Source organism: Engystomops pustulosus, chromosome 6 (assembly GCF_040894005.1).
Source record: "Engystomops pustulosus chromosome 6, aEngPut4.maternal, whole genome shotgun sequence".
In the NCBI taxonomy this organism is placed as follows: domain Eukaryota; kingdom Metazoa; phylum Chordata; class Amphibia; order Anura; family Leptodactylidae; genus Engystomops; species Engystomops pustulosus.
This window is the reverse complement of record NC_092416.1, coordinates 146,045,967-146,066,545: the sequence shown is the minus strand read 5'-3', so window position 1 is coordinate 146,066,545 and position 20,579 is coordinate 146,045,967. Positions and strand designations below refer to the sequence as shown.

The 20,579-nt window shown below is 42.0% G+C and overlaps 1 protein-coding gene across 2 annotated transcripts; it reads right to left on the bottom strand.

The window, feature by feature from the left end:
• Positions 1–385: 385 nt before the first annotated feature.
• On the bottom strand, positions 386–18,178 carry YWHAB (tyrosine 3-monooxygenase/tryptophan 5-monooxygenase activation protein beta). Of its 2 annotated transcripts, none has more exons than XM_072111660.1 (6): positions 18,019–18,178; positions 13,925–14,229; positions 9,197–9,320; positions 7,800–7,963; positions 5,333–5,428; positions 386–2,351 (listed from the first exon to the last, which is right to left on the bottom strand). In XM_072111660.1, the coding sequence occupies exons 2-6, from the start codon at positions 14,216–14,218 to the stop codon at positions 2,295–2,297; spliced, it is 735 nt and encodes a 244-aa protein (XP_071967761.1). In that variant the 5' UTR covers positions 14,219–14,229; positions 18,019–18,178; the 3' UTR covers positions 386–2,294. The 2 variants fall into 2 exon arrangements, with proteins under 2 accessions (XP_071967761.1, XP_071967760.1); XM_072111659.1 differs by having other exon boundaries at positions 13,925–14,226; positions 18,019–18,177.
• Positions 18,179–20,579: the final 2,401 nt, after the last annotated feature.

Here is a 20,579-nt window from a genome sequence, read left to right as displayed (position 1 = left end):
ATCCGGCACCTTCATTCACCTTCTTTGTGACTGTCAGACATAGCTCAGCAATTTCCGACATCCCGATAGTAGTGAACAGTGCCTGAACCTACTGCTCTACCCGTTGATGAGAACAGGCTCCCCATTCTCCAGATTGCTAGGAGGTCCCAGCAGTTAGACCCTCACCAATCATCTTATACCCTATCCTGTTGACGGTAGATAACTTGACAACCTTCCACAACTCCATTGCGGTGAACATACAGCATTATCACACACCCATAACATCCCAACCCCCCCTCTCCAAATAAAATAAATAAATAAAAACCACACAGGTAACATGGATTATTTATTTTGCTTGAATTGTTACATGTTCCTGATTATTCTGTGTAGGGTGAAACTAGAACTGTTGAAAATACATACACAAATTTGAGTACATCAATAACCATTTTTTTTTTTAAGTTTTCTTTTTTTTTTTTGCGCTAGACTAAATTTTTCACAACCACGTGTGTGCTAGGTAATTAAACCAACACAGAAGCAAACCTTAGGCAGAATACTGGTCAGTAAAAACAAAGCCAAAACAATAATAAAAAAATAAAGAGCTACCAGATATACAGACAGGCTCAGTTCCACATTCACTACTGCATTTATAAAGCGCAAGTATTAACTGTACGTCTTGTTCGGAGACTGAAAGATCAGTGCATGGATTATTTATTTTTTGCCTTGAAGCAGACAGACGGACAGACACTGAGAAAAAGAGACAGCCGGGTGGAATGTAAAAAGTCGGAATGATGCTGTGACAGCCTGAACAGTGACTAACTAAATACAGTACTATGCGCGTTATTACAATGTCATAGATATATACGTCTTACTGCGTAAATGCCTAGAATATTGGTGATATACAACTTAAATTGTAAAGACTCCCAAATTTGGTGAAAGAGATAGAAAGTGTGGGGCGTGAAGACATTAAAGAGATTGGACTAAAGAGGTCTCTTTTTTTGAAATAATAAAAAAAAAAAATCTGATTAATAAGGCAGTAAGAGAAAGGAAATGCGCATTACTATTTCCATGCTCCTTCTCTGTCCTCAGACTAGAGGAATTTGGCCATGAGGTGAAGATCGATCTGAGAAGACTGACATCTAAGGACAACCACATGCCAAAGCTGTGACTTCCTAGCAAAATCAGCCTAATCATTAAACTCAGCACAGGATTGGCACTGAGCACAGTAGGAGCGAGGCCTTTCTGTAGAAACCAGGCCATGTCACGGTTAAATTCCCTTTCAGGCATCTAATGTGGCTTCGTTGTAATACCGTATGAAGGGCTAGCGTCTTAAAGCACCCACAGGCTATATTATTAATCAGATTTTGATATATAAGGAATTATTAATCAGGTTTTGAGATATAATGGAGCAGGACCTTTCTAAAAAGAAAAGAAAGAAACCATCAAGAGTTATGAGCAGAATGGGCTGCGGTCATTAAAAGAAACTATATGTAAACAGTTAAAATACTATGGCAAGGAAGAAAGAAAATGACCAGATTTCTAAGTTACTCCACAACAGAAACGATGGGAAGACCTTACACAGACACTAATTATTTTTCCTTTTACAATCCGTTTTTTTTTTTTTTTTTAAACCACGATCAATCTTTTCCAATATAGTTGTACTTTACAGTTTGAGCCCCTGACATAATAATTTTAATATTTTTTTTCCTTTAACACAAAGTGGCAAAAAAGTGCGTATCACACTAATAGAAAAACTCAACATGACTAAATATTCAAAAAAAAAAAAATCTTGATTATTATATCCAGGCTTACAAATTAAAGTTCCATATGTAATATTTAACTCAATCAAAATAGATCATTGATACAGAAACAAAACACCATGTTATGAACCCAATTCACCCCGGGGGATACAGTATGGTCACCAACATCCTGTAAAACAGGTACAGCAGAATCGTACTTCGACTTTTTTTGTCCTAAAATAGATAGTAATGTTGAAGGGGGAGAAGGGAGGGTGGAATCCTCACTTAGAATGTTACTAGCAAAACCCCATAATCACAGTGTTCAGTTAAAAAAAGACATAATTACATATTTAAATCATATATATGATATACAAGTACAAATATATCATATATACAGAAGTATTAGAATGTATTTGTCCGGTAAAACACCTGAAATTTTTTTTTTTTTCCTTAAATCCACAAATTATTCTGCTACACGGAGGTTGTGAAAGTCGATGTACTATTCTAGTTACTGGTCGCACGAGGGGAGTATACAATACAGAGTGAGAGTGGAAAAAAAAATTGGATGCGTGGCAGCTGTTAGTTGTCTCCCTCTACGTTGTCAGCCTCCTCGCTCTGGTGTTCTGAAGTCCATAGCTACAAGATAAATCAGGGATAAGGGTCACAATAGCACAACACCAACATCTACATGATCAGACCCAAACCTCCCCCAGCCAACGAGACAAATGGTTATGACCATATCAAAATTATGGTGCCAGATTTCAATTTTGACCTCAGATGTAAGTACTGGGTATAACTAAACCTGAAGAGAATTTTTATTTTGTAAATGGATAGTACAGGTAAAAACTTCACAAAACACTTCATTGAGAAAATCAGCTTCTCTGCCTTTTTTCTGCTCCTTTTTCCTGTAGTGAGCAGTAAATATGAAGTCCTGTAAGCAGCAACAGAGACATGGAAATGAGGGTAAAGATTAAGTCTTTCTATAACTAGAGTTAGATGTGTAAGGAGATTATCTAAAGACCGTCTAAAGAGTTAAAGGAAATCTACCATCAGAATTAAGCATGGATAAACCAAGTAAACTTAGGTCCAGGCACTGCGACTGTGGTAATCATCTTATATTTGTTACCCGTGGCCTCCTTACTTCTAAGATTATGCTAATGAGTAACCCACAGTCCCTGCACTTCCTGTAATCTTAGCAGCAACGAGCAGTGACAAAGATTTTGATTTGCAGCTCAGTGATTTTTCAGTAAACCCATTTTGGCCTATGGACACATACAAGATTGGGTCAGTAAAGCATCACTGGAGCCAGGAAGAGAAAACCATTCTTTTCAATGTTGCTTCAATTTTTTCCTATTGATCCAATGTTGTCATTGAACACAAAACAGAACAGGTTCTAAACTGAGCACGGATAAGTGGAAAAAAAACCAGAAGTGTGAAAAAGCCTATTGAAAAGAAGGGTCAGTAAGGAATCAGTGGGGGAAATCACTGAAGCCTGGAAGAGAAAACCAATTTGTATGTGTTCATTGGCCAAAATGGCCTTGGCTATAATACAGAACATTACAAAGTTTACCATTATCTTAAAGGAACACTACAGTCAAAGCTAAATGAATTGAATAATGAATGGTGCAGGGCCTGAAGGGAGGAGCATGACTCTTTGTATTCCTAGATCCTCAAGTCACACTCCTCTCTTCAGGTCCTGCACAAGGTATAATTCAATGAATCAGCTGAGAACCAAACATACATTGAGAATGCTGTAGATACACTTATGGAGAAACATATCTTGTTTAATCCGTGAACCGAGTGGTTTTGCTGGAAAAAAAAAAAAATTCTAAAATTATGAGAATGAGGCTCAGTTGCTCCTATGGCTGCACCCGCAATCTCCTCGATATAATTATGTCCAGCTTAAGCAGGGAATGTCACTGTGTTGTCCCTGACTAGCAGAAGTAAACAATTGCTGCTCCATCCCCCCAGCTGCTGTGCTAGTCACCCAGCTCAGGTTGATTAGTCCTGTCTGGACAGTTCAGGCAGCTCCTGTGTATGTGAAAGTAATGCGTTTTTCTACGGCAGCCAGGGGACCCAGCTTTCCCAAGGTCCTGAATTATATAATTATTTTTTTTAGCAAAACCACTTGGTTCAGGGATTAAACAAGACATGTTTCTGCATCAGTGTAGCTATAGCATTCTAAAGGTATGTTTGCTTCATAATGCATAAAAACAAATGGTAGATTTAATTTAACAGTAGGGACAGGCCAAAAGTGTAGAGTAGATGCTGCAGCTCATGCAGAGACTTGCTTATCCGTGGCTTTAGGACATGTACAACAATCCCTGCTTCCTACACAGCCACCCCCTTGCTCACACCAATCACATATCAAAGCGAACACCCGCTCATATAATTTAGTGCAAGGGGTTGGCTCCCGCAGCAGACACAATCCCAGGCAGAAACCTATTTGCAGCTGTACAAGCACTAGAGCGATCTTTGAACCACTTGACAATTTATTGCACTTCATCATAACCCTGTCAGTGCTAGAGATTAGCAGTGCAAATACTGTATACGTGCGCCCGAAAGAGCCTTCCCACCGCCAGAGGCACAAACCCGCTTTGCTCATTCTCCAGTTTATTTTTTTATAGCTTCCTGAAGCTGGAACAGAACCCATATCTGTAACTACACCTGCCAGGGCTCTCGCCAAGTATACGAAAACTCCTAACTGGTAAAGTTAATCTGCCAAATTATCCCCCCGAAAACACAAAGGGGCAGATTTATCAAGTGTCAAGTGTCAGTGAAAGTCAGAATATTTCTAGTTGCCCATGGAAACCAATCACAACTCAGCTTTCATTTTACCAGTGCTCATGAATATTTTAAAGGGGAGCTGTGATTGGTTGCCATGGGCATCGAGAAATATTCTGACTTTCACACACTTGATAAATCTGCCCCAAAATGTTAGCACTTGTATTAAGCCTTACAGTAGTTTTGCGTTTGTTTTTAACTCCTTTCATTCCAAAAGTGATAACTTTCTTGTTTATAGAGATGTGTGAGGGCTTGTAATCTGCGGGACAAAATCTACTTTTTTAGTGGCGCCACTGAATATTCCATGCAATGTTAAAAAAAAAAAAAACTTTTTTTTTTTACTATTATTTTAGACCCTCTAGGGTACTCTAACCCTACTGGGTGTGACTGTTCATACTTTATACTGCAATATTACTGTCTTGCAGTAACTAGCAATTTTACAGATAATCTCCAATAAGTTATCATTCACAGGCTATTGGAGATCATTATACATGGCAAGCCTACGAGTACCTGGGGGGTGGCCATCGGCAGCGATATTAGGTGCTATAGTCAGGTTTGACCACAGCAATTAACCTGCCAGAACAAACCGTTGCCAGCAACAGATGGGTGTCATCTGTATTATACAGCTGACACCCCCCTGTGTATGTAGAGAACTTAGCCAGTGAGCTCTCTCCATACACCCCCTGCAGCACCAGGATATAAAGTAAACTCAGAATGTATACAAGATGTGTAGATGTGTACTGTGATATAAAAATCTCTTGTTGGATTAGCTTCATTTAAAGTATCCCTCATTCTTCAAAAGCCACTTGGCAGGACACATGGGTTATACTTACTGTAAGATTGTCCCTTAGTAGCTGCATGATAAGAGTGCTGTCTTTATAGGACTCCTCATTCAATGTGTCCAGTTCAGCTATCGCCTCATCAAATGCCTGAAAAGAAACAAATCACTATTACACATATCAGATTAGTGGGAGCCCAAGAGATGAAGTAAACCTTTTCTCCGTTGATGGTATCAAGGCAGAACAGCAGTTGTATCAGTGTGTAAATGCTAAGCAACTGCAGTAATAGCAATCAGTGCCCCCCAGTACCCTATGGATAGGTCATTAATGTAAATCCACTTTAAGGGGTTGCACCAAGTGTTTTTATTACTTTCCTATCAACGCCATAGGTGACCTGCTTGATTGGCGAGGGTGCGACTGCTGGGACCCCATTGATCAAAGGTGGTCTCGTTCCCACTATGTGAATGAAGTGATAGGCTGAGCATGTATACAGACACTCCACTCCTTTAACCCCTTTAGGACGCAGCCATTTTCAGCCCCATTTTTTTGTATTCTGATTTGCGTCGCTTTATATGGTTACAACTTTTGCAAACTGTTAACTTGTCAAAGCGATGAGATTGTTTTTCATCACATGTATGGCGAGGCGCAGGAGGGAAGGAGCACCCCGTAGCTGCCAGGATTTTAGTTTCCTCATTGGCCCCTTTTGTAGGCTATAAAATTTTAGCTTTTACGTTATTGGGGCCATGTGACGGCATTTATTTGGGGGATGAGACAATTTCCAGTGTTACCATTTTCGGGTGGTATCTCCTATTGTTGAAAATTTATGAACTTCGAAATTTTGAGGGCAGGAGTAGAAAAGCATCAATTCTGTACTGGATTTTTTTCCTACTTTTTTGGTGTTCACCGTTTAGCCTAATAATCATGTTATCTTTATTCTATGGGTCAATACGATTACAGTTATACTTAGATATTTTTTCTTACATGTTACTAAATTTGCCAAATAAAAGGGGGGGGGGGGAAGAAATCTAGCATTTTTGCATTGCCGTCTTCCAAGTGGAATAACATTTTTACTTTTTAGCTAGGGAGCTGGATGATTGCAGGACATGTGCACAGTAGTACATTCTGGAGTACATATGTTTTTTGATCACTGGGATGAAATAGGTAAAAATAATTTTTGGTGGGTTTTTAAAGGGAACCTGTCAGCATGGACCTCATTTTCACTAAAGACTGGTTGCAGATGCCTATTACACCTGTAAAAATGCCTTTCTGCTTTCTCTAAGCATTTGCATTACAATATAATTGTGTGTTATAACTTACCTTGCATCCTGAAAATCCTGGAGTAGTCACAGGGGTTGGGCTTTGTTTGGATGCACAAAAAACAACATGTGACTTGTCTCAGCTCTCAGCCCACACCTTTGTGCTCCTGTACAGCTCCTCCCTCCTGATCTTTTACAGAGGTTACAGCCTGGTGAGGTGACATCAGGGGGGGAGCTGTGCAGTAGTACAAAGATGAAGGCAGTCTGCAGTACAGACAAGTCACATGTTTTTTGAAATGCATTCAAACCAAATCCCAACCCCTATGACTACCCCCGGATTTTGTCAGGGTGCAAGGCTTTTTGTGCACTGCAGCTGTAATGGGCTTCTACAACCTGTCTGTAGTGAAAATGAGGTCCCTGGTGAGAGGTTCTCTTTAACTTTTTTTACTGTGTTCATCAAGCAAGGTTCAATAATGTTTTTTTTTAATTTTAAGGATCATTATGGACACGGTGATGCTATGTATATGTATATATATATATTTTTTTTTACTTTATTAGTTCCACCATATGACATTAACAAGCAATGATCTGATTTATTGTTCATGATAATACCCTGCAATACTGATTTATTGCAAGGTATTAGCCTGAGGACAGTATTTGGGTCCTGATTGGACCTCAGTGCTGCCATGACAGCGATCAGCGGTCACGCTGACCTCCGCATTTAACGGGTTTAACACCCGTATTCAGAGCTCACTGCAACGTGTTACACTGGTATGTCAGCTATTAATTACAGCTGACACCCAGTGTATTCCAATGCTAGCCAAGCTCAGATCTCATGCTGAGCCAGCATCTGCGCTGCGTCCGATATATCAGTCACAAAGAGTTAAGGGGTTAAATATTATGGGAACATTGGAGCACTTCATGGGATAGCACTCAGCTATCCCGACACTCACATAGGCAGGAAACATGAGTGACGATGCTTGACCTGGAGCGTCATTCAATTAGTGAAGAAGGGACCCCTGCTATCACGATAAGGCGGAGTTTGAAGATGTCAGACACCCACCGATCAGATTGCTATCCACTGGATAATAATGAACCTTTTAAATTAGCAGTGTTCAGAAATCAAATAAAATCTCATGCATAAAGTTCAAAGGAAGATTTTCCAAAAAGTAACTCCATCCCTGGTTCTCAAATGTAATAAACAGGGCATTATAGTGGCACCGGTGACACTGCTGTGATCCCAGCCCTAGTCTAAAGACACTTACTGATTTTGCTAGACTGCAAGCTTTTTCTGGGGAGTTAAGAATTTCGTAGTAGAAGACTGAGAAGTTTAGGGCCAGTCCGAGTCGAATAGGGTGTGTTGGCTGCATCTCGTTCTTGCTAATTTCAAAAGCATCCTGATAAGCTTGCTGAGAGTTGGCTACAGTACCTGCAAGAGAGAAGAGGTGGCGTTACCCAACCACGTATTGCCTGCCACATGCACCAACAAGTCTGTCAATCACATTTTCTGCATGAAAGCGACTTACAGGTCAATGTGGGGAAAAACACAAAACCGTGTCATGACCACAATTTTAGGCTTTGCCATCTTTAGGATCCATTGGAGATTCAGAACCAGGTGCCATGTTACAAGTTTATTTCCAGCAAATTGTAGGCGTGAGGATTACAGCTTTGTACTTTATGGACTGGTTTGTTCATGGCAGCCAGAGCTCCCAGATTGCCATCACTAGTTCTTGTACAGAGACCTTGTTTTTCTGCATCATATGCAAAGGATGACCTCTAACACTAAACTTGCAGATTGACATTTGCGGGGTCAGTGAAGCCAGTGACCAATACCTATCATTTTATAATATAATTTTGTAATTTTATACAGCATGTGCTGAAGGGTCCAGAAGGCAAAACATTTGGACTCAATTCTTATACCAATAGCCCATACAAAAAAGGTGAACTAGATGCTTCTTACATAATCCATGGCAGCTATGGTCACCCATGCAATCACTATGGACAATACACAGCTGCAAAAATACATATTGTGCCGTTATCAATCCATGAGTACCTAATAATTCATGTACTACATCTCATTTACACTTTAAACCATCAGACCTTCAACCAGAGTGGTTTACCTACCCATTCTCCCTTCACTTCACACTAAGCCTCAAATACCATGGACTGAAACTAGAAGGGAGAAATAGAATGAAGCGATAATCTAGGTCACTGTGACAGTAAAATCCTGCTGTCAGTGGCCACTAGGGGGAGCAATAAGCTTACACTTAAATAGTTTGGGAGTGTACAGGGCTCATTTGAATCAAGATTCTGATGCCAGAATTGGTGCTACACCAACAATGCTTAACGGGGTTTTCCGAATTTGTGTTCCACAAACTTATACTTGCCCCCTCTGGCTCCTGATTCCAAGTCATTCTGGTACTTGCAGTCTTAAAGGGCTTGTCCGAGAGCCTAAAAAACACCCAATTGGTGGCCGAGAGGGGGCTAGTTTTACCAGCCCCCTCCCGGCCAGCAACAGGTGTTTTACCGACCTCATTGTCCTCTATAAATGTTGTAACTGGCTTTGTGTTTAACCATAGCCCTCAAGTTTACTTGTCTTCTGTAAAACCATTAACACACAGTACAAGTGTTGGTGTAATGTAAGTGACAGGCAGAACCTTACCTTGTTTCTTATCTCCACTGGCTACTTCTGAAAGGTACCGGTAATAATCTCCTTTCATTTTCAGATAGAAGACCTTGCTTTCTGGTGGTGTTGCATTGGCAATCAGATACTTGTCCAGCAGGTCCTGCAAAAAGAACAACCATCTCCATTTTAAAAATGTCCAAAAGGCCCAAATGGTTCAAGGGTTCTTGACAATTTACCCATTTTTAAGATGGGTCGTGAATTGGGGATTGGTTGAGGTCTGACACGTCGGCTCCTCAGTGCTCATCTGATATAGGCAGAGTCCAGATTAGTGTACAGTGCTACTGCACCAGTGCCCCTATCTACTTCCAAGCAAAGTAGCTCAAAGTTGCTCATATACCTGGTCACAGGATCAATTACACTGAAGGGCATCTAGAGAGTCAACCCCCCAATGTTTTACAACCCATTTAGGAATTTTTTTCCTTTTTTTTTTTTTTTTAATGATACCCCTTTGATCATGTTCCAGTGTGGTGGTATTGAGAAAATACTGGCAGTTTATTAGGTTTTTTTACCTTTTCTTTAAGGTTGTGGCTGTTGCTTGTATCAAAATGCGTGTGCCAGGACGCGCGTGTTATAAGCGTTTGGCTATTTTTAAAGAGTTTGTCCTCATTGCTGCAAGTGTAAGCAACTGAAAACGTTTACACTGCTGCTTACACTTCCAGCAATGAAGAAAAACGCTGTCAAAGTAGCCAAACGCATTTTAACATTTTAAAAAGCATGAGTGAATGCAGCCTAAGGGTGCAGCCATGCGTTACTGTTAAAACTGCATAGCAATCAGCTTTGAAGTGTTTTTTTTGGGGTAGTTTTGTTAACGTAACCACCTCAAAACAGATTGTAATGCAGTTGTAACTGCAACTACACACACACAATTGTGATGGAGGCTGGACATTTATTTTTAATACATTTTTTAGATGGAATTCTAATAGGAGACAGTTGTGACGGAAGGAAGAGCTTTTTCTGTTTTGGTAAATGTTACGTTTACAGTTCTTCTAATGTAAATCACTTCTGTGTGAAGCAGAATCTCCAGATGAGATGACGTTTCGCCACTTGTAATGTAAGTCATTCCATCCGTTCATTGCAAATCACAAAAGGGAGATATCAGAACAATTTCCAAAACATCAACATCAAACCAATAACTTCATTGAATAATGCACGGTGCAGTGGCAGTGCCTTTATAAAAAAATAAAAAAAAACTTTGCTCAATTTCTCATGTCCCTACAGTCATTAATCATCATGGTTCTTAACAGCTTTTATAAAATTTCTGGTATTTATTGTTAAAAAGATAAATTAGATCACAGTTTTACCTGGCTCCCTACTAGCATGTTGCCTGTGTCCCCAGGGCGTGGTTTGAACAAGCAGAAGTTTCTCTGGTGCACCCACCATCCTCGCCCATGTACTTGCTGACTGTAGCAAACAGGACTCCCACTTGCGTGGCCAGCACCTTCTTCTGCAAGGCGCAGATAGAGTGGAGGCTGCTGGACCCTCTCCACTGCTATATGCACATGCTCCATAGCGAGTCACTTACCAAGTTCAATAACCAAATGATGCAGGCGCATGCACAAATAGCAAAGACGGTCCAGCCCTCTCCACCATCTGCACTGTGCGGAAGAAGGTGCCGACTGTTCTAAAAAAACTGTTGGGGGATATGATTAATGTCTATGGGGATAAGGGAAATTTAAAAAAAAAATTAAATATAAAGGCTCTGATGACAGGTTCCCTTTAAGGCTCAATAAGAAGAATTTGTCACAGAAGCCCTAGTGAAACAATTGTCACATGAAACTGGCCCAAGAGGTGGAATCTCTTTTTAACTACAGCAAAGTCCAAGGGACGTTCCCCTCCAGAAATAGGCACAAGAGCAGTATAAAAGGTATAATCATCAGGAGTCGGGTACATTAGAAACCACAAGGTGGATGCAGAATTGAGTATTTTTAGACAACATCTAGAGAAATGTTCATTGAGAATGAGCAGAACGTCCCTGCTGTGGATTCATAGCAGCTCTACCTTAATGTCGGATGCAGCCAATAGCGAGCAAAACGCTATTAAAAGATGCAGAGCACAAGTATTTCTATAGCAACCGAAATATGCACAGTTTAACCACTCATTTGCCAGGAAATGTCTTAACATCATATTATGAACGAAAGGGCACTTATTGATTTAATTAACCTCTGTCATGTCAGCGGTCTGATCGGTAAGGAACAGGGTGCTGAAACTCCCCTCCCCTATAGCCGAGTGAGGGATCTTCATTTATGTTATAACAAATGTGTGCCCGGTGTATGAATTTATATGACGCTGTGGGTTAAAGCAGGGTCGGCTCCAGGTCTCAGTGGGCCCCTTTGCAGTTAACTCACATGGCAGCTTTAAAAATTCATAAACTCAAATAAACAGTCTCCTGTTCCCTAAAATATTCCCTAGTTTATCATACCAACCCCCCCCCCCCCCCCACACACACACTATGGATTAAGTCCCTCTCATCCCCATGGATTCCTTATCTACAGTCTTATGTGCCACCGCACCCTCCTCCCAGCACCTCTGGGTCCCGGCACTTGCCCAGGTATGACCAGTGCTGGCGTCGGCCCTTGGCTTACACATTAATACATAAATATTATACAAATATTAAAGCTCCGCTCCAGAAAACACACATTTTCCCTTCTTGCAACCTTTAGTTGAAGCGCAGTGTGTGAGACAGCTCTGCAAGGAAATGTGTGTCTCCTTTCTGCTCTCATACACCATAAAGATGGAGAATCAAACGATCAGCTAGACAAGGTACCAGCTCTGGGGGACAGTATTACAACCCACAAAGTGTGAGAGACCATCAATACAAACCGAGAGGCTGTGCTGTCATCATTATGGTATCATCATGGCGCTCCAACAAGCCTGAATGGCTGAACCCAGCCACGAGAAGGGGGTTAGTGGACCCTCCTCCGCAGTTTGCACAGGCACCTATTATGTATGTAGGACATCCTGTAGAAATGTCAGAAATACCTCAGCTAGGATTACCCCTTCAAGGCTGCGTCTAACGCATGCGTATTCAAACAGCTAGAGGAGATTTGCCTATTTACATAGTTGTCAACATTGTGTTTACAAAATGCAAGTGTTAACATGCTTTAACAAATACCTGTGTTAACATTGCACTAACACATACGTTAATATTGAGTTAGCGCAGGCGTTTTGTAAACGCAATGTTGAAAACAACTCCAGCCTTATGGAATAGCCTCCATTTTAAAATCTGGAATACCCCTGCCATCAAAATCAAGCATAATAAACTCACCATTCTAGGCACTGTGACTGTGGTAATCTTCTTATATTTGTTATCCATGCCCTTCTTCCTTTTAAAATCAACCTTTTGTTATGCTAATGACCAGAAGGGCTCTGGAGGGTGTTACCGGAGCCCCACAATGCTTTCACTCTAGACTGTCAGCCACCCCTTCCCCCAATCAACTGATTTCTGTAAGTCTCATGGCAACAGAGAAAATTGCAGCACACAGTAGGAGGGGGAAGTGCCCTTTTCACACTAACAGCCGGTGACTCTGCAGCACGGAGGATCCCTGGTAGCATCTGTCATAGCCCTTTTGGCTAATTAGCACAATTTTAAGAGTTGATTTTAGAAGAAAGGCGGCCATGGATAACAAACCTAGAAAATGAATACAGTCACATGTCATGTACATTTCTTCCTTGCCCATTCATATGTCAACTAAGAAGTTTTATAATGGGAGCGGCAAGAGCTGCAAATTCCTCTAAATCATTACTACGAGGACTTGTCTGCTGTGAAATCAGAAATACTTGCTTGTAAATTTCTTAGCCTAGGTTTTTTTGCTGTTTGCGCTACTGGGCAACAATCTTGCCGCATGTAAATGCCCCTGCAGCTTTGCTCTTGCCATTCATTACAATGGGCCATCCATTAATGGCCTTATTGTACAATGTTCTGTTTTGTACCAAGACTTAAAATATATAATATATATATAGATCATGCTCGTCCTATTTTTTCACATTTCCATCGTAAGGGAAAGAGAAATAGGAACGCATCACAAAAAAAAGGTTGCATATGCATTTGTGCTACGCACAGTGGGAGGTTCATTCAGTCAGCCAGCCCACCGGTTACAGAACCAAAAGTCTGGGTTTAATAAGGTAAAATCTGGTGAGAGTCCCAATATGAGGTCATCACAGCTGGCTCTATTAGTATTGTCAGATTTAAGAACAAATTCAGTTTTAGTTGTGTACAGAAAACCTTTAGTGTAATGCACTAGCATCATAGTGGATGAGATTTACAAATCTCATATATAGGATGTGGAAAAAATGTTAAGTGCTGCAGATTGTGAAACTATAGCATGATCATTTTTTTCTGGGACATTGAACATTTACAAGGCAATGGTTGCGCTCAGTCACCTACCACAGCAAAAGCTGCAACAGATGCCAGTCATTTTTCAGCTGGTTCATCAGTCATCCCGCTGCACGTGGCGACAACCAGGTGTGCATTCACATACATATATCTCTATATGAGGTAAAACTGATAAGAACATGTATGTACGTATGTCGTCAGAAGTGTGCCGTACCAACTCCACAGCTTTTTTTCTTTGCCATCCATTCAAAGAAAAAAAAAAAAAAAAGTAACTTGTATATATGCAGCAGGTCGTATAATAAGGTCCTGGTCCTTCATTCCCACCACTAAAAGCCCCCGTCTGATTTTAATACCATAGCCACAAATCTTACCAAAACATCTGTGCAGATTTCAGTCAGCTCCGACTCGATCTTCTCACGGTATTCCCGTGACATCTGCTGCTTCTTGTCATTCCCCTCGGTCTTCGACTCAATGCTGGAGACTACACGCCAGGAGGACCTACGGGCACCTACAACATTTTTGTAGGCGACAGAAAGCAGGTTCCTCTCCTCGTTGGAAAGCTCACTTCCCTGCTCAGTCACGGCTTTCATGGCAGCAGCCATGTCGTCATAGCGCTCGGCCTGTTCAGCCAGCTTGGCCTTCTGTACCAGTTCACACTTGTCCATGTTGAATTCTACTGAAAAGATAAAGGAGATTCAAACTCAAACAGGTGGATTGTAACCTGACCATATTGACAGGTCTCCGAGGAGAGATAGCGAGAGTCCTGCGGACCACGCACACAGTGATTGATGGCCTTATGTGGGCACACACTAACGGGGAGAGGTATCAAAACTAGGAGTCAGGCACTAAACTTACTTAAATGTACCACTCCTATTATAAGCCTAGCTCCACATCTTACCCTACACCATATTCTGCTCTTGGGAGCACAGACTGCCAGACATATATACACATTTAAAGCATAGTGGGAATATACGTTTCTAGGTCTCATTGGTCGGTGTTCAGCTTGCTGTCTGCAGATTTAGAGGCTGCTTTCTGATTTTTGACCACCAGGGGCAGCACCGACACTCGGTAAGAGAAAAACCACGTGACTGGGAGCTACTCTGCTCCTAAAGCTTTCATATATTTGCCATCTTGGGAGAAATGCAATGATTTTATGAAAAAGCAGGAAAAAAAACAAAACAATCTCACACACTAGATAGGCAGTATTAGCTTCATCACAAATTACTGTTTAGGATCATTTGATTTTGAGACAAATAAGATAACATGTTTTGACATTAACAGAAACGTGTTATGTATATATAAAAAAAATAAATACATAAACCATTTTATATATTTTGTTTCAGGGAAACTAGAAACGTGTGTCCTGTGAGGGTCGCTCTGCAAACTTTCCACAGAATATTTCTTTCCATGTGATGTCCTAGGTAGCGGCTGCTGTCTAGTAACGGAAAGGAGAACTGCAGCAGTGAGCCAAGAACTGAGGAGACCAGGTGCTGGCACCCACGGGTCTATATAGCTGTTGGTGACAAATACTAATGACCCAAGAACTCCCACCTTCAGGATTTCACAGTGGAAAATTGCCGATAATACAATAACAATGGATGGGAATATTAGAAAGAAAAGGCTCTGAGCTTCTGTCAAAATGGTAAAGCAGGGAAAGCAATTTCATGCTTTTACATAACAGACCCCATTATGGAAACCTAACAGTGCATTATAGACAATGGGATCTGTTGGGTTTGCTGTATAATGCAACAGCAAACAGTATGTTGAGCGAGATCTGCAACAATTGACATAATTCAGAAGCTGAACATAACTACCTCATCAAGTATGACCAGATAATCCGCATGCCAAAGAAAATTTTGGGACTGCTAATTGAGGTCACAGAATCCTCTACAATGCATTCACTTGCATAAGTAAAGGATGACAAGATGACAAAGCTACAGCCACACAATGGGATTCATGACCATGCCATCATGTGGCTCCAGCCCAATACTGGTGGCATGCAACCAACCACAGGGCACGAGTCCCTACTTCCTTGCATAACTTTATCCATGCTGCTTTTCCATGGGGTGTCCCATCCTCGGCTCTGTGATTCTTCCGTGAAAATCGGACATATGTGGAGATTAGTCAAGATTTTATTCATTTATTTTCTAATTATTTTATTGTATCTAAAAATCATACTTCCAGTCCCCTCTGGTATAGTTATGTGAGTGGATGTGATCATTTCCGACCATGGATTTGTACAGTGTGGATGACATGTAATTAACAGGAATGGCCCTGAGAGGATTTACTGTTGACAAGCAGCAGTCATCTGATCCCAGCTCCTCAGCATAAAGGATGGGACAGTCAGAGAGGACACTGTGGACCAATTCAATAAGCCATCATTGCCAGCAGTGAAGGAACATGCAGAAAAAGCTGTAAATACTGGTCACATCCATGTACACAAATGTGCCTGGAGGCTGCCATTATTGGAGAGGTGTACGATAATAGGGGTCATGATACAGTTGAGCATCACCATGGCCATCTTCCTGCAGATGGTACTGAATAGTAAATGCGCAGAAGATATACATCGGACACTGGATCTGAGAGATTATCTATATGCAGAATGCAGATTGGCTGTTCAAATAAATGGGGCAAGAGCCACACCCGGAACAGACACCAAAATATGTAAAGCACTGTGTGAAGGGATATCAGAACTTATCTGAAAGCTGCCATCTCTTATAACAGATGACTAGCAGGGGGTGCAGGGTATGGACCTCCTGGCCATCTGGTATTGATCATCTAACCGAAGGACAGGTGATCAATATTCAAATCCCAGAATAATCATAGGTTAAAAATATCATTAAAAATACAGGATTGTTGGGTTTTAACTGGTATCGCAGCTCAGCAACCTTTACTTTGGCGGCACTAAACTTGGAGAGGGTGAACAGGGGACACTTAGGTTGGTTCCCGGGCTGAAAATAGCCATAGTTCAAAATTTCAAAACTGGGTCTGGGTTTTATCAATTGCATTAAGACTGAAAGTAGTGGAAGAACCTGCAGCTGCAATAGACACCCAAAACCTGCAGAAACTATTATGCAAGGTAGAGGTTTTTTTTATTTATTTATTTATTTAAATGTAGCACCCAGTGGGTTAGCACCCAGATAACCCATGTAGTGAAATAAGCCAGTGACCCACTATTAGGTCGCCAACAATATAACCAATTTTGCATGGGGAACCTGCCAGATAGTTTAGCATGGAAGCCATTAAAACGTGTGACCGTGTAATACACAGCCATAAAGGAGAGCATAGCATAAAGGTTTATGGGTCCTAAAATTGCATGTAAGCAGAGGCAGTCTACATTCTTACAGGATAACAACATAATTAGATTTTTTTTTCCCTTTTTCCCTTGTCACTGCAAAAAAAAAAAAAAAAAAAACACAACCTTTTTACTTGTGCATTAATTCAATCACATGGAGGTCTTGTTTTTTGTGGAATAAGTTGTAGTTTCCATACATTCCATTTTATGGTATTAGAGATTTAATTTGGGAATAAATCAAACTCCTAAAGTCACATCACTAATATGGACCCAAGGTGTAGTAGCAAAGGTTCCCTGCTATGGGTAAGTGAGGGAGATCCTGGGTCAAAATGTGGACAAAAATTCTGTATGCCATTAAAAATGTGACCTGTGATGTGAAACTTCATCATGCTAACGGGACTCAACATAATCTGTTAAAAAAAAACGACTAAATCCCCTGTAGCGCCACCACAGGTGAGGTGAAGTATTGCAGGCATATCACTGAAATGAACAGGTAGTGTGTGTAGTGCAAGGCTGTGATGGGCCCTTCTTGCATCAATTTTATGCTCTAGCTGGAAGAAAATGGGTTAACCTGAGATTATCCTTAACAGGGAACCTGAAACTGATTTCTATACTTGACATTCACTTATAAATTTCAATAAGATCAGAATGATGTATACAAATATCATCTGAAGTCTCCATGGGGGGGGGCTGTGTGATCAGCTGGGCAAGTATTTGCGCTTGGCATTGCAGCTCTGAAATAGACGCTATTGTAATGAATGGATGTGACATCCTGAGGCCTGTGATGCAGAGGTAATGCTCATCTCCTAACAATAGGCTCTGCGCGTTTCCCCGTGTGACTGGGGCTGGGTGCATTACTACCAGGATAGGGCTCGCCCCCTGCAGCACATCACAGGCCGCATGAGGCAATGGCTTCCCAGGGGCCCAGCTGATGGCTGTGGTGACAGACATGGCGCACGGCTCCGCTCCCTCCTCGCCGTGACAATGACAGGGCGGGCGGCAGTGCCCGCGGATGACGGAGCTGGGCTGGAGGAGACGGGGAGCAGCAGGCCGCCGCCGCCGCCGCCATCCCCGCCCTTCTCTCCAGCGACTCCCCGGGAGCCCTGACTGCGCTCACCGGAAGCCCGCGCCGCGCCGCGCCCTTCCCCTCCTCCCCGGCCGCCCCCGCACCTGAGGATCGCTGTCCGGTGATAACGTGCTGATGTAAATCCGAGCGAGCTCAGCTTCCTCACTGTCCCCTCTGCAGACTCAATGCCGTTCTACTTCCGTTCTGGCCGCCACTTCCGCTTCCTACAAGCCCCTCCCCTCTCCTCAGCCGCCTCTCAACGCGGGAGCAGCGGCCGCCGGGTGGGGGTGAGCTCAGTGTCACCATAGTAACCGCAGTGACGTCAGCGGGTGCAGCAGTGCGGGAGAGGGAGGAGGCGCGTCTGGGCGGGAAGGCTGCGCCGTCTGTGCTGGAGGCTGTCAGTCAGGGAGTGCTGGGTAATGGCGCCTGCTGCCTGCGCCCTGGACACTGCTTTGTGTCTCTTCACATCCATTTCCCTCACAGTCGTTTTTCCTCAATTATTTTACAGAAATCACCTGAGAAATGTACATGAACCCTCCTGGTGTCACATAGGTGCGGCCATGTGATGTGTATAACACAGGCCGCCATGACACCACCCTGTACAATTACTGATATTGTCACCTCAGGGACAGGCATAGTATATTGTCCTGCCAGTGAGGCCTGGCCTGCTGAACACACTGACCTGAAAGGGATCATTCAGACCAAGTTCTCACCTCGGCTAATCGTCCTTCGTTAAAATAATGTTTATTATCCATTACCTTGCATTAGTGACCAGTTGTATGAGGTTTTGTTCTCTCTGGCGTTTGCATAGAGCTTTGAATTGTAATTACATATGACAGCTGAGAAGACGAGATGTGGTTGCTGTTAACACTTGTGTTGTAAACGGCATGTTAATGCGATGCAAACAAACATCTGAGGCTGCGTTCACACAATCCAAATGCTTCCCGCTTGATCACGTTTTAAAGTAACGTTGTGTTTCCATCGCGCTTAGCAAATGCGATGGTAACGGTTACCTCAGCATGGGATCACGGTAGGAGCCACGTATAAGACATCACATATATCACATAAACATTTGAAAGAGGTCTTAACATTGTGTCAGGGTGTGATCACAAGTCACGTTTGGATCGTGTTTGAAATGCCCAGGGCCAGGCTTGACGCAGTGAAATGCATGCGATCAGTAACCAGCACCCGGTGTCTTGCATGACATTAGTTCTGGTTACTCATCGCATGTTTCAATCGACATGCATTTGAGATTGTCTCGAGCCCCATCCCTGGGTGTTTCCATTGCGTCTGTAAACTAAATACAAGCGTCACATGTCTCAAATAAACGGAGCCGTTAAAAGTCCAATGAAATCAATGTACTTTTTAACCGATGAGTTCAGCTTCTGGATATGGTGGCACTAGGAATGGGGGACAGGTGGGCGGAAGTTGAACATGGGCACAAACCGGAGAGGCGGCGGCGGCGCGGGACATCAGGAGCGTTGGAGGAGGTGAGTGCTTTCTTTTTTTACAACTCCCCAGCCCGATATCCAAAAGAGTCAGACAACTTCTTTAACGTTATTATTGTATGTGACAAAAGCAATGGAGGTCTAGACTCAGATGTGAGCTCGGCCTAATTTTGTCTATAGTGAGCTGCACAGTCTGAATACAGTTTACAAAACATACTGGTAGGTTGATTAGATTAAGCCTCATTGGGGACAGGGACTGTTTTGGCAAGTTCTGTGCAGCGCTGCGTAATCTGTGTGCGCTATATAAAGAAAGAATTATTATTATTAACCCCTTCACGCTCTGCGGCATGGGTTATGAAGGGTGTATGAAGAGTGCTCGTGGGCTGTGGGCCCTCTTCATACAGAGATGGGCCCGTGCTGCATTTTGCAGCAAAGACCCATCGATAACACCCGCGGTCGGTGGGCGGCGCATGGCCACCGCCATCATTCTTGAGATTGTCGCTCCCCCGAACGTCATCGAATGTTTTGAAAGATTCGTTATGAGCCAGTGCAAAGACTCCATATACTGCAATACAGTTGTATTGCAGTATATACTAGGAACGATCAGACCATGTAGGGTTAAAATACCCTAGAGGGTCTAAGAAATAGTGAAAAAAAAGTTAAAAAAATTAATAAAATATAAAAAATTCAAATCACCCCCCCTTCCACTACAACTGATTTAAAACATAATAAACAGTAAAAATCACAAACACATCAGGTATCACCGCATCCCAAAATGCCCGATCTATCAAAATATAGAAACGGTTATTGCCATTGCAAAAAAGGAAACCTCACGCAGTGCTGTACACCAAAGTATGAAGAAGCGTCAGAAGACGGCAATTTTTTTTCTCTTTCGTACACATTCGTTTAATTTTTTGGAAAATGTATTAAAACCCAATAAAACCTGTATAAATTTGGTATCGCCACGATTGTACCAAACCAAAGAATAAAGTAAAGGTGTTATTTGGAGCGCACAGTGAAAGACGTAAAAATTTAGCCCACAAGAACTTGACGCACATGCAGTTTTTTTTCAATTTTTCCACATTTGGAATTTTTTCGGTTTTGGCATTGGATTAATTATCAATTATGTTGATAATTAATGTTGATAATTAATCCAGGCAATCCCCGGATTACATACAAGATAGGTTCTGTAGGTTGGTTCTTAAATTGAATTTTAA